The sequence below is a fragment of the Pyrgilauda ruficollis genome, unplaced genomic scaffold, assembly GCF_017590135.1.
Source record: "Pyrgilauda ruficollis isolate IOZ18807 unplaced genomic scaffold, ASM1759013v1 scaffold3, whole genome shotgun sequence".
Lineage (NCBI taxonomy): Eukaryota > Metazoa > Chordata > Aves > Passeriformes > Passeridae > Pyrgilauda > Pyrgilauda ruficollis.
Window position 1 is genome coordinate 13282015 of NW_024524377.1, and position 12964 is coordinate 13294978.

Here is a 12964-nt window from a genome sequence, read left to right on the forward strand (position 1 = left end):
TCGCCGGCGGGGCGCGGCCCCTTTAAGAGGCGGGGCCAGGGCGTTGCCGGGAGACGGGAGGCGTCGGGGCACCGGGCCGGGTCCGGCACGGCGGGGCCCGGGGGGAGGCCGGGGGGCTGGGGGCTGCAGAGGCCGGGGGGTGTCCCTGCCCCCCCGGGTCACGCGTGGGGCGGGGACCGCGGTTCGGGGGAGCCCCGCCGCCCCCTCACCCCAGGGTCCGGCAGCAGGAGCCCCCAGGCGAGGCATGGAGCCCCCTCCCCGGAGCGCGCAGAACACCGCGAGCATGGCGGACGCTGCTGCCGAGTTCCTGAGCCTCATCGGTGCGTGCCTCCTCCTCCTCCAGCCTCCCCCCGTCCTGCCACACCGTGCCCGCTGCGAGGTGGGGGGCACCGGGCCGGAGAGTGAGGGATTGAGAGGGTTAAATGGCGAGGGGCCAGGCCCAGCCTGCGGGGGGGATGGAGACAGGGAGGGGCACTGGGCAGGGGCGACAGTCACTTCGGGAGGGAGTGACCAGAGTGACCATCTCCTCGCGGTCACTGTCCCTCTGTGTTGGGGTCACCATCCCTCTGTGCAGCGCTGAAGGAGCTGGAGTGGTGCCTGTTTGCTGAGACGCTGGCAGTGGTGGCCGTGGGGGCCCCACCAAGGCACAAGGCAGAGGGCCAGTGGTGGATGGCAGCCCAGTGGGCACCCTACCACCGGGAAGGTGAGCCGGTGCAGAGCTGCATCCTGGTGCAGACCAGGTTCCAAGGAAAGCAGGACGGTGTGCCTGCCTCCAGCACCCTCAAAGGTGAGCCAGGGTGGCTTTTGGGGGGGTTCCTTCTTCCCCAGGGCTGGAACATCCCTGTCCACCAGCCCCCAGGGCTGGGAATGGGGACAGTGCCAACAGGATTGGTTGAGCATGGCTTTGCTCTGCCAGCCTATGTGACCTGGCAGCTGGAGACGCTGGAGCAGGAGGAGCAGGAGTGCCTGGAGGTGACTGATATGGTGGTGGCATGTCCTCTTCCCTGTGTCCTACCCGCTGCCCTGGGCTGTGCCCTGCAGTGGTGCCCTCCTGGGGGCTGTCCCCTGCAAGGCTGCTGTGGGTAGTCTGGTGTCCCTTGTCATGCTCAGACTCCAGCTCTGTCCCACCAGCCTGGTCCCCATCCCCTCCTCTGGGTGGCAGCTGGGGTGGGGAGTTTCCCACAATGCATCTGGAATGGTACCCCGACTGGCAGCGGTGCTGGGGGTGCCACCTCAGAGGAGGGTGCCCTGGCTCTACCCTCCACCCCGTGCCTCCCACCCCTCCCGCAGCTCAGACCACACCCCACCGAGAAGACAACCCACATCGTGAGCCACGAGCACGGGATGACGGTCACGAAGACCCTGCAGGAGGGAGAGGTGAGGTTGAGAGCAGGGTCACACCCTGGCAGGGGCAGCACAGCTCTCACCAGGGGTGCCCAGGCTCCGGGGGTTGCTGTCCCTGGGGACGCTGGAGCTGTGGCTGTCCCATGAGGTGCCAGGTCTCTCTGCAGGCAGAGCCACAGTGCCACAGCTTCTCGTACAGGCGGGCCGAGCTGCGGGCGCGGCTGCTGGAGGGGGCCAGCCTGCTGCTGCTGCGGGTGCTGGCACGCCGGCAGACAGTGCCCCCCGACCTTGTCTTCCCAGCCATCAACAGCGAGGGCAACCTCTGCACCTCCCGCTATGTGAGCGCCTGCCAGGAGAGCCCGTGGGTGGGGCTGGGGATACCGGGGTGGGATGTGGGAAGTGGGAGTGGGCAGAGGGGCTGACAGCATGGCGGGACACGTGGGGATGGCAGTGGGGGCAGGGGTGACTCTGAGACAAGGCTGAGCCCTGGCTGTACCGCCCCAGCGTGCCCTGGGCATCCAGCGGCAGGCGGTGGGCTCGGCAGAGACAGAGGTGTTCGTGATCCAGCGAGCCCTGCACGCCAGCACAGGTGCCCCCACACTGTGGCACAGCAGCTTCCTGCCCAACGGGTAAGGGCCAGAGGCACCCAGCCCTGCCACTCCAGAGGGACCCAGCATGGGAAGGCCAAGGGCTCTTCTTCCCCTCTCAGGCGTCTGGCTCAGCTGGTGCAGATTGGCTCCCCCGTGCTGATGCTTCTACAGGATGAGTCCGTCCTCAGCAAGTCAGGTACTGAGCAGGGGAGGCTCGTGCCCCCCCAGCACAGGCAGCCCCTGCCCGCTGTCTGGAACACCACGGGGAACACCCTGCCCTGCCTTTCTGCTGCCAGGTAGGTTTGAGCCCCAGCTCCCCTTCCCCAAAGAGCCCCTGGACTGGGAGGAGGACAAGGAGCTCTACTCCTATTTCCTGGACAGGAAGGTAAGATGGGTGGACATGGGGACAAGGGACATGGGGCTGTGCCAGTCTCCAGCAGGGTCTCCCCTCGTGTGTCCAGGAGGCACATTGGGGGGCAGGCTGACCAACATCCTTCCTCACACTTTCTTAAGTGTGGGAAAGGACCCCGGCTCCTGTCCCCCTCACCCTGGCACAGTGCCCAGGGGGGAAATGTGTGTTCACGCCCACCCCACCCATCCTTTCCACCCCACTGCAGGATGAGCTGCAACTATCCCATGCTGCCTACCTCCAGCAGCACCCTGAGGTCCGGGCACTGCTGTCTGACTTCCTCCAGGCATTGCTCCTCCAGCAGCCACACGACACCATCTCCTTTGCTGCGGAATTCTTCGCCCACCAGCGGCCCATTGGGACCCCCTTTGCCTCCACTGGGGCCGCCAGCCCCCTCCCCAACTCCCCCGCTGGCCACCCTCCAGCTAACAGCAAATAAAGCAGCCAGCACTGCCTGTCCAGTCTTGTTTGCTTTGGGGAAACTGAGGCTCAGGGAGGGCAGGTGGAGCTGGGCTGTGTGCTGAAGCCCCATCATGCCTTCTGGGTGGGACCCTGTCCCTGTCCCAGCTGTTCCAGCCCTTGCTTAGGGGGTGGGGGTGCCTGGGGCATACTGTGGAGCAGGGCCAGGCTCACATCCCTGCGCCTGCCACCACCCCACGTGTTCCTGGGGGACATCCCTTGCCCATCTCCCTGTGGGACACAGCCCGGCTGGCAGAAGGGTACCCACTTTTGTTGGCACAGCTTGACACTGCAACACTGGCACGCCATGCTTGGGGTGAAGGTCCCTGCAGCGAGGGTGATGAGAGCACCCTGTGCCACAGAGCCTGCCTGGCTGGGTGCTTCCCCCAGCAGCTAAGGCTGCATTTTGACCTCCTTATGCAACACGTGCCTGCTTCCTCCTTGCTCCCACTTCTATGGCATTTCCCCTACTCCCGTGGGGCCAGCCCTCCCTTCTCGCTCTGTGGGACACTGTCCCCTGTCCCCACAGTCACCCAAGCAGAACCTTTGGCATGTGATGGGGAGTGACACGCAGACACGCTCCCACGGCCCGGTGAGGGTGCCTCATGTTCGCACGTGTGTGGGACAAAGGGGAGGGAAGGGGCCTCCTGGCACTGCAGGAGCGGGGGAACCGAGACTGTGTGTGCTCATAAGGGTAGGGAAGGAGCACTTCCTTCTCCTACCCTCCTCCTCTCCTCCTGAGGAGGGGATGACACAACTGCGGGGGGGTCCTTTAAAAGCTGGGCAGCGGGCACTGCACTCAGAGCTGAATTCAGGAAGCCCCGGCACTGTGGCTGGATCGGGTCCACCCATGGCATCACTGGAACCAGGTGAGCCTCACAACACTTCTTGGGTCTCCTTGCGCCTCCTTTCATCCCCTAGACCCCCTTCCCTCCACCCTGGGACCCCTGGCTGTGCTCCATCTTTCAGTGGGCACCATCCCCCCCAGCCTGTCCTGGATTCCCCATCTGTCCCATCCTCGAGCCTGGGAATGTGATTCAAGAAATTCCCAGGATGTAGGTGGGCTGCAAAGGGGGGACTAGGACCCATGCCAGCTTGTCCTCAGTCTATGCCCATCCAGCAGCAGGAGCTGGGGCAGGGTTTCCTCCTGTCCCTGCTGCCCAGAAATGCACTTGGCTCTTGGACTGCTGAAGACGGGGCTCAGTCCAGGGGTTTTAGGGACACCTAAGCTGGAGGTGGCATCTGATCCTTTTGGGTAGCTTTTGATAGATCCCATATAGCCATCCTCATGCCCCCCCTGGAAAACTGGTGCTTTTCCCTGATGGGGTTCATCAGGCAGTGTCAGGTGGGACTGCAGGAAGCTGGTACCAGGACTGCCAGCCCACCAGTGTCCTTGTCCCCCTGGCAGGCTGCCACCTCCCTTCCTCTTCCTTGTCCCCCTCAGGCCTCACCAGGTCCCTGAATGGGGGCCCCATGCCCCCACAGCGCCCTGGAACTCAGGACCAGACCTACCTGGAAGAGCTCATCAGCATCCCCAAGGGCAGTGGGGTAGGTGCTGCAAGGCTCTCTCAGGGAGGGCGGGGGAGTGGGACAGTGCTGCAGGGAGCTGGAGGTGGGGAGGCAAAGGGCCACTGCAGTGGGGAACATGTGTCTTGGTCATGTCCTGGGGACATGCCCCCAGCTCCCCAGACCCAGCTCAGGCAAGTTACAGCCCTAGGTGGAGTGTTTCCATGCTTAAAGTTTTCCAGATGGAGAAACTGAGACAATGGGGCAAGGTGCTACCCAGCCAAGGATCACCCCACTGCTCACACACCACCTCCTGGGCCACCCATGGATGAGCCCAGCGGGGCTCCCCAAGGCTGCCTGCACCCCACCAGCCCCCCCCATCCTTGTCTGGTCTCGGGGCAGTGGAACAGAGAAGAGGAAGGAATAGTACTCCCTAGTCGGGAGGAGTAGCAAAAGCAGAGGACAGCAGTGAAATCCCATGGGATGCAATTAATAGTGCCTGACAGCCCTGGGACCCCCTGCAAATCACTGTCCAATGGGTCAGATGGGGCTCACTGCCCCTCCAGCACTGGTGCTAACAGGGAGAGGCTGGGGACAGCAGTTCTCTCTCCAAAACTGTCAGGAAAATTATCTCCGTGTGCTAAACATATCCACGCGGACAACACCGGGCTAAAGGGGGCTGGATGTGCACTCAGGAGACACCGGTTTTGAACGGAGCTCTGGCTCTGACCTGCTGCCTTGTCCCAGCCCGGATTCAGCTTTAGGAAACTCTGGGCTTTCACCGGTCCCGGCTTCCTCATGAGCATCGCCTACTTGGACCCAGGCAACGTGGAGTCCGACCTGCAGAGCGGGGCACTGGCGGGATTCAAGGTGAGCCCGGCGCCGGCTCAGGAAGCAGGCGGGGGTTTCGTAACCTCTCCAGCGCCAACGGCTGCCCTTGGCAGCTGCCTTCCCAGCCCGGGAGCAGGAGGGGCACGGGGGCCCTCGGCACAGGGTAAGGACACCCAGGGGTGCCAGGGGGGCACCCCTCTGACCGGGCTGGGAGAGCACCTGCACCCCCTCTCTTCCCTGCAACCCTGGTTGAACTGGGGACCCCCGGGCGGCTGGATGCTGCCCAGTACCCATTGCTGCTGCCTCCCTCCCTCCTGCCCCCCAGCTGCTGTGGGTGCTGCTGTGGGCCACCGTCCTGGGGCTGCTGTGCCAGCGCCTCGCCATCCGTCTAGGCGTGGTGACCGGGAAGGACCTGGGCGAGATTTGCTACCTCTATTACCCCAAGGTGAGCAACCACGGGGGGGCCCAGCGGGTGACAGTCTGGGACCCTGTGCTGGTGACAGTCCTAGCAGGGCCTTGCGGGGCTGGAGAGGAGCAGGAAGATGCTGTGAGACACCTGCCTCTCTCAGGGGGTCCCCGAAGCCCCCCAAGCCCGGGTGACCCCCACCTAGTGCCCACACCCCTGCAGTACAGGGGCCCAGGGTGATAGGCGGTAAGCAGCTGCTTCAGTGTCCCGGTGTGACCTGGGGACACACGAGAGCGTCCCCCGCGGGAGTGAGCCCAGGCGTCGGGGCAGCAACGCGAAGCCGAGATGCTGGAAAGCCTGTGCATGTTGGGGCAGAAAGGGATCGAGAGGAGGGATCATATGACAGAGGAGGGGGGAGTTAGGAGACCCATCTAAGCGTCAAGACCCTGATGGGGGGAACAACAAGGAGATGCTGGCTGAATGACTGGTCCCCAAAAGGAGTGTTGGATGCATCCCTCTGCCCCACCTCCCTCAAACCCCCCCATCTAGACAGACGGGTCTTATCCTCAGCTCTCACTGGGGCAGGGATGAGGAGTGGGGGGGAACAGGCTTGGATTTAGCATCCATCTTTCATCCTGAGATTGTGTTGTGAAAGAAGCTTCGAGGGGTCTTCCAGGGTCCCCAGGCTGCTCTAGGTGGCCTGCTACAGCCTGGACACAGGGATTTGCACCCAGGATGCTGTGCTAGCTTGCCCAGAGCTATGTGCCATCTCATGGTGCCCTGTGCCCTGCAGGTGCCCCGCGTGCTGCTCTGGCTCATGATTGAGATCGCCATCATCGGCTCCGACATGCAGGAGGTGATCGGGACAGCCATTGCTTTCAGCCTGCTCTCAGCTGGCCGGTGAGCCTCCCCACGGGCACCCCCAGCCTCCCCCACGGCCCTGCTCCACAGAGGGTCATGTATCTAATCCTGCCCCTGGCCATCCTGCAGCATCCCCCTCTGGGGTGGGGTCCTTATCACCATCGTGGACACCCTCTTCTTCCTCTTCCTTGACAAGTACGGTGAGTGCCAGGATGAGGGCTGGGGGCACTGTCACCCACGTGGCACCACTGTCCCCTGCTCTGTTCCACCCCATCTCCTGACCTCTCTAGGGCTCCGCAAGCTGGAGGCTTTCTTCGGCCTCCTCATCACCATCATGGCCCTGACCTTTGGCTACGAGGTGAATGGGGAGCTGGGGACAACCCTTTTCCTGCAAGGCTGGCAAGGGACCCTGCCAAGCGGTGTCCCCACTGCTACCAGCCTGTGCTGGGGGGTGGCAGCTCACAGTGCCCCTTCTCACTGCTTCCCAGTACGTGGTGGTGAGGCCAAGGCAGGTGGAGGTGCTGAAGGGCATTTTCCTGCCCAGCTGCCCGGGCTGCGGGCGAAAGGAGCTGCTGCAGGCCATGGGCATCATCGGCGCCATCATTATGCCCCATAACATCTTCCTCCACTCCTCCTTGGTCAAGGTGAGATCAAGGCACTGCCATGGGCACTGTTCTGCCAGGGTGCCTCAGGGTACACTTGGTGGGGACAACATGGTCCTGGCTGTGGGACAGGGGTGCTCACATGACCCCGTGACACCCATGTCACTGGCCATGCCCAGACACGGGCGATCGACCGGTCCAAGAAGGAGGCAGTGCAGGAGGCCAATATGTATTTCCTGACCGAGTCCTGCCTGGCCCTCTTTGTCTCCTTCCTCATCAACCTCTTCGTCATGGCTGTCTTTGGCGAGGCTTTCTACCACCAGAGCAATGAGGATGTGGTGAGTGTCACCTCACGGCCACAGGGAGGTGACGGCTGTGCCCAGCTGTGGACGTGGGTGGGACGAGCATCCCCTGGGAACTGCACGTTCTCATTCCCTGAGAGGGGATGTGTGGGGATCCCCTGTGCCTGGGGGAGCTGCTGGGTGGCTGTCACACTCGTGCCTGCCATGCCTTACAGCACAACAACTGCGCCAACAGCAGCATCAGTCACTATGCTGGCATCTTCCCCACCAACAACGAGACAGTCTCTGTGGATATCTACCAGGGGGTGAGTGCCACCAGGCTGTGTCCAGTGAGCATCCATTCCCATTTTGGGGATACATCACTCTCCCCATCCACCCCTGGGGCTGGGGGCCCTTATAACACCACAAGAAATCTGGGAGCTGATGGGAATGCCTGGGGTAGGGGGCACTTTAGGGTGCTCACTGGAGTGTCCCTACACAGGGTGTCATCCTGGGCTGCTATTTCGGGGCAGTGGCACTGTACATCTGGGGCATCGGGATCCTGGCAGCAGGACAGAGCTCCACAATGACCGGGACTTACGCAGGGCAGTTCGTCATGGAGGTGAGAGATGGGGATGCTGGCCCTTGCCCCCACAGGGAGGGGCTGAGAGCAGGGAAATCCCAGGTAGGCCCTGGGTGGAGGGGTTCTATGGGCAGCACACTCCCCCCAGGAGCATTTGGAAGAGTTAATTGCCCGCCATTCCTGCAGGGAGCTGGTGGGTGGCAGCTTGCTAGCACCAGTGTCCCTGTTCCCCAGGAGGTGGGTTGGAGACAGTGCCCACCCACTACACCCTGTGTGTGCCCCACGCAGTGTTTCCCTAATTAATTAGATCCTCTGTTAACGAGTCGGAGCTGACACCTAGTGGGGCCCGGCAGCCCTGCAAGAGCCCGCTCAGTGCCCTGGCACAAAGGAGGGGGAGATGCCCCCCATGTTCCCCCAGCCAGGCTTTTGGGGGTCGCCCTGACACGGTGCCGCAGGCACAGCGAGGGTGCAGGCTCTGCCGTGTTCCAGGGCTTCCTGCAGCTCCGCTGGTCCGGCTTCACCCGGGTGCTCTTCACCCGCTCCTTTGCCATCCTGCCCACTGTCCTGGTGGCCGCTTTCAAGGATGTCAGCCACCTCACAGGCATGAATGACCTGCTCAACGTCCTGCAGAGCATCCTGGTAAGGGGGTGGGAGGACATCACCTGCCCCAAACACCCCAGCCTGGCAGCCATGCCATCCTCATCCCGCTCTCCTTTCAGCTGCCTTTTGCCGTCCTGCCTGTCCTCACCTTCACCAGCCTGCAGCCGCTCATGCAGGATTTCAGCAACAGCCTGTGAGTGATAGGGCATGGGGAGGCACACAGGAGGAAGAGTGGGGAGCCCTGGCTGCAGGCACCTTCCCTTTGGCCCATCCTGCCCCCCCAAACCATGCCATGGGGAATTAGTGTATGGACACTGGAGGGGTATGTTCATTCCCACCTGCCCAGGGCAGCCAGAGCGCAACAGACCCCATCACTACCCTTGTCATCCTCCTCCCAATGACACATCTGGTTCCTTGGGCACCCCTGGACCCTCAGCATCCTCCTGGGACTGCCAGCCCTGGATTTGGAAGGAGGCCAAAATCCACACCTAGAGCCCCACCACAGGGTGAAATATAGCTGTGGGGTGCAGAGATGTCCCAGCTGGGGTCTGGTTCACATACAAACTCAGTTCCCCCAGCCCTCTGTGCCCAATGGCCCACAGGGTGGGGGCCCTGCCCTGGCACTGATGCCCACTGCCCTGCTCGCAGCCCGGGGAAGGTGCTGATGACCCTCATAACGGGGCTGGTCTGCGCCATCAACATTTACTTCGTGGTGGACTTTCTGCCAACACTGCACGGGCTGGAGTACCACATTCCCCTGAGCCTGCTATTGGCTGCCTACGTGGCTTTCGTCGCCTACCTGGTAGGGCTGGCACCGCGGGATAGGGGCGGGACAGTGTCCCTGGTGGGTGCTCATCGACCTGTCCTCTTTGTCCCGGCAGATCTGGACATGCAGCATCGCACATGGAGCCCGGTTCCTGGCCCGGGGCCACCACAGCCGGTTCAATTTCGGTCTCGCCCTCGACCCGACAGAGACACGGTGACAGATCCCATCCCTGCTTGTCATCCCCACGTCCCTGCCCAGCGCGGCCTCCTGGACACGGATTTGCTGCCACTCCGAGTCCGGGCATGTTTTAGCCAGGGATGCACCCAGCAAGGGAAGGGTTAACAGACAGGCAGACCTCCCCCCACGATCTCAGCGCTCAGCGCTTCTTCCCACCCCCAACCCCCGCCAACTGCGGGGTGCTGGTCCAGGCTGGATGCGAGGGGAGTGGGATAGCAGCGGCAGATTTCCCATCCATTGGCACAGACGCTTCAGTGAACGAGCCGCGTCGGAGACTTCCCCTGCTCATTACTGCCAGGAACCGCCGGCCCCCGGGACGGCTAATCACCGCTGGGCACCGCTAATTACCGCCGGGCACCGCCAACCGGCCCCGGCCCCATCCCCACGGGGGGCTCCGCAACCTGGGGGGAGGGGCGGTGATAAACGGCGTGTTTGTAACCCGGCCTCGGCCTGGCTGCTGCTGCTGCTGCGCGGCCCCGCGGTGGGGCGGGGACCCCCGGGCGCGGCGCTCCCCGGGGCGGCCCCTCTGCCCGGGGCGGGGCGCTGGCCGCGGCTGCTAACGCGTGGCCGTGGCGGCGCGGGGGGCTCGGCGCCAGCTTTTTGCATTCCCCCGGGGGGAGCGGGCGGCGGGTGCCCCTCGGTGCCCTCTCCGCCCCGGATGCCCCGTTTCCCGCCTGCCGGTACCGCCGGATGCGGATGCGAAGCCGCTCGGGCCCTCCCCGGTCCCGCAGCGCGGGCGGGGGGGTCCCGGCGCGCTTCGGCCCCGCCGCGGCCCGCACTTGCGAGACGCTCCCTGGCTGTTTCAAGGCTCCCCCTCTCCCCAGGACCCACCACCCCAAAATCCCCCTTCCCGACCCGCCCCGGCCGGCTGCCAGAGGTGGGAATTTAGGGGCCGGACACCCCCCCAGCCCGTGCCCCCCACTCCGGGAAGGGACCCCCCCCGCTCCCGGGGGCCGCGCTTGTTTATGTGAAGAATGTCCCCTTCCTTAAAAGGGCGATGGCGGACGGGCTGGGGCGGTGCCTCCCCCCCGCCTCCGCGCCGGCCCGGCCTCTGGCTGCTTGAAGGAGGGGCCAGAGCTGTGGGGCCCACGGAAAGGCGGGGCTCCCCCTCCTCCGGGGGCGCAGCCGACCCCAGCCACGGCAGGAGGAGCAGGAGACGCCCCTAGGTCGGGGTGCACCTGCCCGGGGGTCACCAAGGGGTAGAGGGGCATCGGGGTGGTCCTTCAGCGGGAGGAAGGCTGGAGGGACTGGGGTCTGCGGGATTTGCTGCTCTCCGGCTGGAACCCGCAAGCCAGAGCACCCTCAGCCCAGGGACACCTGCCTCCACCCAATCCTCAGGAGGAAGTGTCCCACTCCAAGACCTGGCTCTGTGGTCTCTTGGCCACGGGGCTGCTCTTGGAGCAGAGCTGCCAGGGCCAGGGATGGGTTGGAGAACAGGGGAAAGCATCCAGGATCCCAGTCTGGGAGCAGTGGGGTGGGACAGAAGGGTCCCGGAGTGCCTGTTTGAGTGGAGCCTGATGCTTTTCTGCCTTGTGCATGCATCCCGCAGCCCAAACAATCCAGCTGGGCTCTGCCTGCTCCTGGCCTGGGCTTGTCCCACAGCCCCAGGACAGGGACAGCATCTCCCTGAACTCCTCAGCTCAACCTGCCCCCAAGCAGGCAGTGGAACTGGAAGTGGTGCTCCAAGCACCTCTGCAAGCATTGGCCCGGAGAGTTTTCTAATTGCATTAATTGGAGAACTGACAAAGCCTGTCTGGACTCATCAGGGAGGGAGGAGGATATAGCCAAAGGGACAGGGGTCCTGCAGGGAACAAGTGTGTGGCCTCTGCAGCTGTCCCCACAGAAAGCAGCATCCCCAGCAGCCCAGCCCAGCCCGGCCAGGTGCTGGGGTTGAGGCAGACGTCCTATCCACTTCCACCTGGGCTAAAGGAGCACAGACGTCAGCCCAAAATAGGGAGCAGAGGAAGCACAGCCTCTTTCTTCCTTTTCCTCCTGCTGGGCCAGGAGACAGTGGTGGCTGCCCGATGTGGGAGGTGGCTGCCGTACTGAGGAAGGGCAGGGAAACTGAGGCACGACTGCTGCCTGCCGTCAGAACCGGCGCAGGGGCTGGCAGGACGTAGCGTCCCTGTTGCCAACAGCAGCCGGTCCCTGCCACGGCTCCCCGGGGACGCGTGGAGCCGGGATGTTCCGCGTGGAGCCGGGAGTGCGGGAGCCGCGGGTGTAAATCGGCTTTTGTAGTGCCGGAGCTCCGCCGGCCCCGCGGTTCCCTGTGCGGCACCTGCAGTCCCGGACCCATCCCCAGCGCCGTCACCTGTCGCACGTGTCGCGTCCCTACTGGGCCAGAAAAGGCGATCTCACCTCCTGAAGTTCCCAAACCGCAGGTGGGAGAGGTGGAAAGATTTCAAATGAGCTCAGATGGGAAATTTCCGACCTGCTGCAGCCCGGAGGCAGCGCTGACAGAGCGCGCAGCATCTCCTGCCGCCGAGGTGGCGAGGGTGTGACCGGGAGCGGCCCCTCCCGGCCGCACGCTGCCCGGGCGGGCTTGGGGGGCTCGGCGGGGAGAGCCCCGCGGGGTAGGAGGGGAGGCGGCTGGGGGATGCTGAACCTGGGGGGCTTGGGGGGCGGATTTCCTCTCAGGGACTTGTGCCATCCACAAGCTCCTGTTGAGCCGCTTTTCAGAAAGCACCTGGAAACAGCCCCGTTTCCCCGCCGAAGGCAGGAGGGAAGGCATTGTAAGGGGAAATATATGTATTGATAATAGAGACTTATTAATTGCCGAAATAATTGGGGGATTGCAGGAAAAAGAACGACAGAAAAACGCGGCGGTTATTGGTGCAGCACCTGCTGTCCCGCACGGCTGGCCCGGGCAGGCAATGCGGGGTGTGCCCCCGGGGCAATGGGGACCCCCAGCCTTGGGCCGCTAGTCCAGGGACTCTGCTCCTGGGGACACCCAGCATGGCGGGACGCGTGCATACGGGATGTGTGCATCTGCCGGGAGCTGCAGAGGGACCCCCGGGCTGCCAGCAGGACTGATCCCCGCTCCATGCTCTCTCAGTCGGGGCGGGGGAGTGTGGGAGAGCCCGGCGGCGTGTCGGGCACTCTTGCACGCTCACCATTAAGCAAAGTGGGTGTCCTTCCCAGCCAAACCACGGAACACTCCCCGTCTCGGTCCCACCCCCTCCCCGGCGCCCATGGAGCACCAGTCCATCATCGCCCAGGTTAGCAGGGAGGAGGGGAGCGCCCCGCTTCAGGAGAAAGGTAACGCCCCCCACTCCAGCCGGGCGGCGCGGGTGCCGGGAGGAGGCGGGAGAAGGAGGAGGGCCCCCCCCGCCGCCGTTGCCCTTTTAAGGGGTTCCTTGAAACCGCGCCCGGGATCCATGTTTGCAGCCCCAGCCCGGGCGGAGGAAACTCCATGTTGTAACAAAGTTTCCTCCGCGGCGCCGCTCCCGCGCCCGCCGCCCCGCGCCGCCGCCGGCCCCCGCCCCGCCT

General features: G+C 64.3%; 3 protein-coding genes across 3 annotated transcripts in view; all 3 read left to right on the forward strand.

The window, feature by feature from the left end:
• The first annotated feature begins 115 nt into the window (after positions 1–115).
• LOC121356659 (ciliogenesis associated TTC17 interacting protein) lies at positions 116–2782 on the forward strand. The gene is made up of 9 exons (XM_041473340.1): positions 116–320; positions 575–787; positions 917–972; positions 1291–1377; positions 1512–1682; positions 1849–1973; positions 2054–2130; positions 2231–2319; positions 2552–2782. The coding sequence occupies exons 1-9, from the start codon at positions 245–247 to the stop codon at positions 2780–2782; spliced, it is 1125 nt and encodes a 374-aa protein (XP_041329274.1). The 5' UTR covers positions 116–244.
• An 814-nt stretch (positions 2783–3596) lies between these two features.
• SLC11A1 (solute carrier family 11 member 1) lies at positions 3597–9491 on the forward strand. Its single transcript, XM_041473176.1, has 15 exons — positions 3597–3671; positions 4247–4350; positions 5056–5178; positions 5465–5584; positions 6339–6445; positions 6536–6606; positions 6697–6764; positions 6895–7050; positions 7188–7346; positions 7526–7615; positions 7792–7911; positions 8362–8511; positions 8592–8665; positions 9121–9274; positions 9354–9491. Exons 1-15 carry the CDS (start codon positions 3653–3655, stop codon positions 9453–9455), a joined length of 1617 nt encoding a protein of 538 aa, XP_041329110.1. The 5' UTR covers positions 3597–3652; the 3' UTR covers positions 9456–9491.
• Positions 9492–12666: 3175 nt separating this feature from the next.
• Positions 12667–12964, forward strand: part of CTDSP1 (CTD small phosphatase 1) — a 5362-nt gene continuing 5064 nt past the window's right edge. The window contains exon 1 of the mRNA XM_041473380.1: positions 12667–12733. Coding sequence (XP_041329314.1) covers positions 12667–12733 — 67 coding nt within the window. The remainder of the gene's footprint in view (positions 12734–12964) is intronic.

What these genes read in the sequence shown, in the direction of transcription:
- LOC121356659 (XM_041473340.1), top strand. Translation starts at nt 245, where the DNA reads ATGGAGCCCCCTCCCCGGAGCGCGCAGAACACCGCGAGCATGGCGGAC. An exon ending in ACCTCTGCACCTCCCGCTAT is followed by an intron (nt 1,683 to 1,848) that starts GTGAGCGCCTGC and finishes GTACCGCCCCAG; the next exon opens with CGTGCCCTGGGCATCCAGCG. An exon ending in AGCAGCTTCCTGCCCAACGG is followed by an intron (nt 1,974 to 2,053) that starts GTAAGGGCCAGA and finishes TTCCCCTCTCAG; the next exon opens with GCGTCTGGCTCAGCTGGTGC.
- SLC11A1 (XM_041473176.1), top strand. An exon ending in CCTCTTCCTTGACAAGTACG is followed by an intron (nt 6,607 to 6,696) that starts GTGAGTGCCAGG and finishes TGACCTCTCTAG; the next exon opens with GGCTCCGCAAGCTGGAGGCT. An exon ending in TCCACTCCTCCTTGGTCAAG is followed by an intron (nt 7,051 to 7,187) that starts GTGAGATCAAGG and finishes GGCCATGCCCAG; the next exon opens with ACACGGGCGATCGACCGGTC.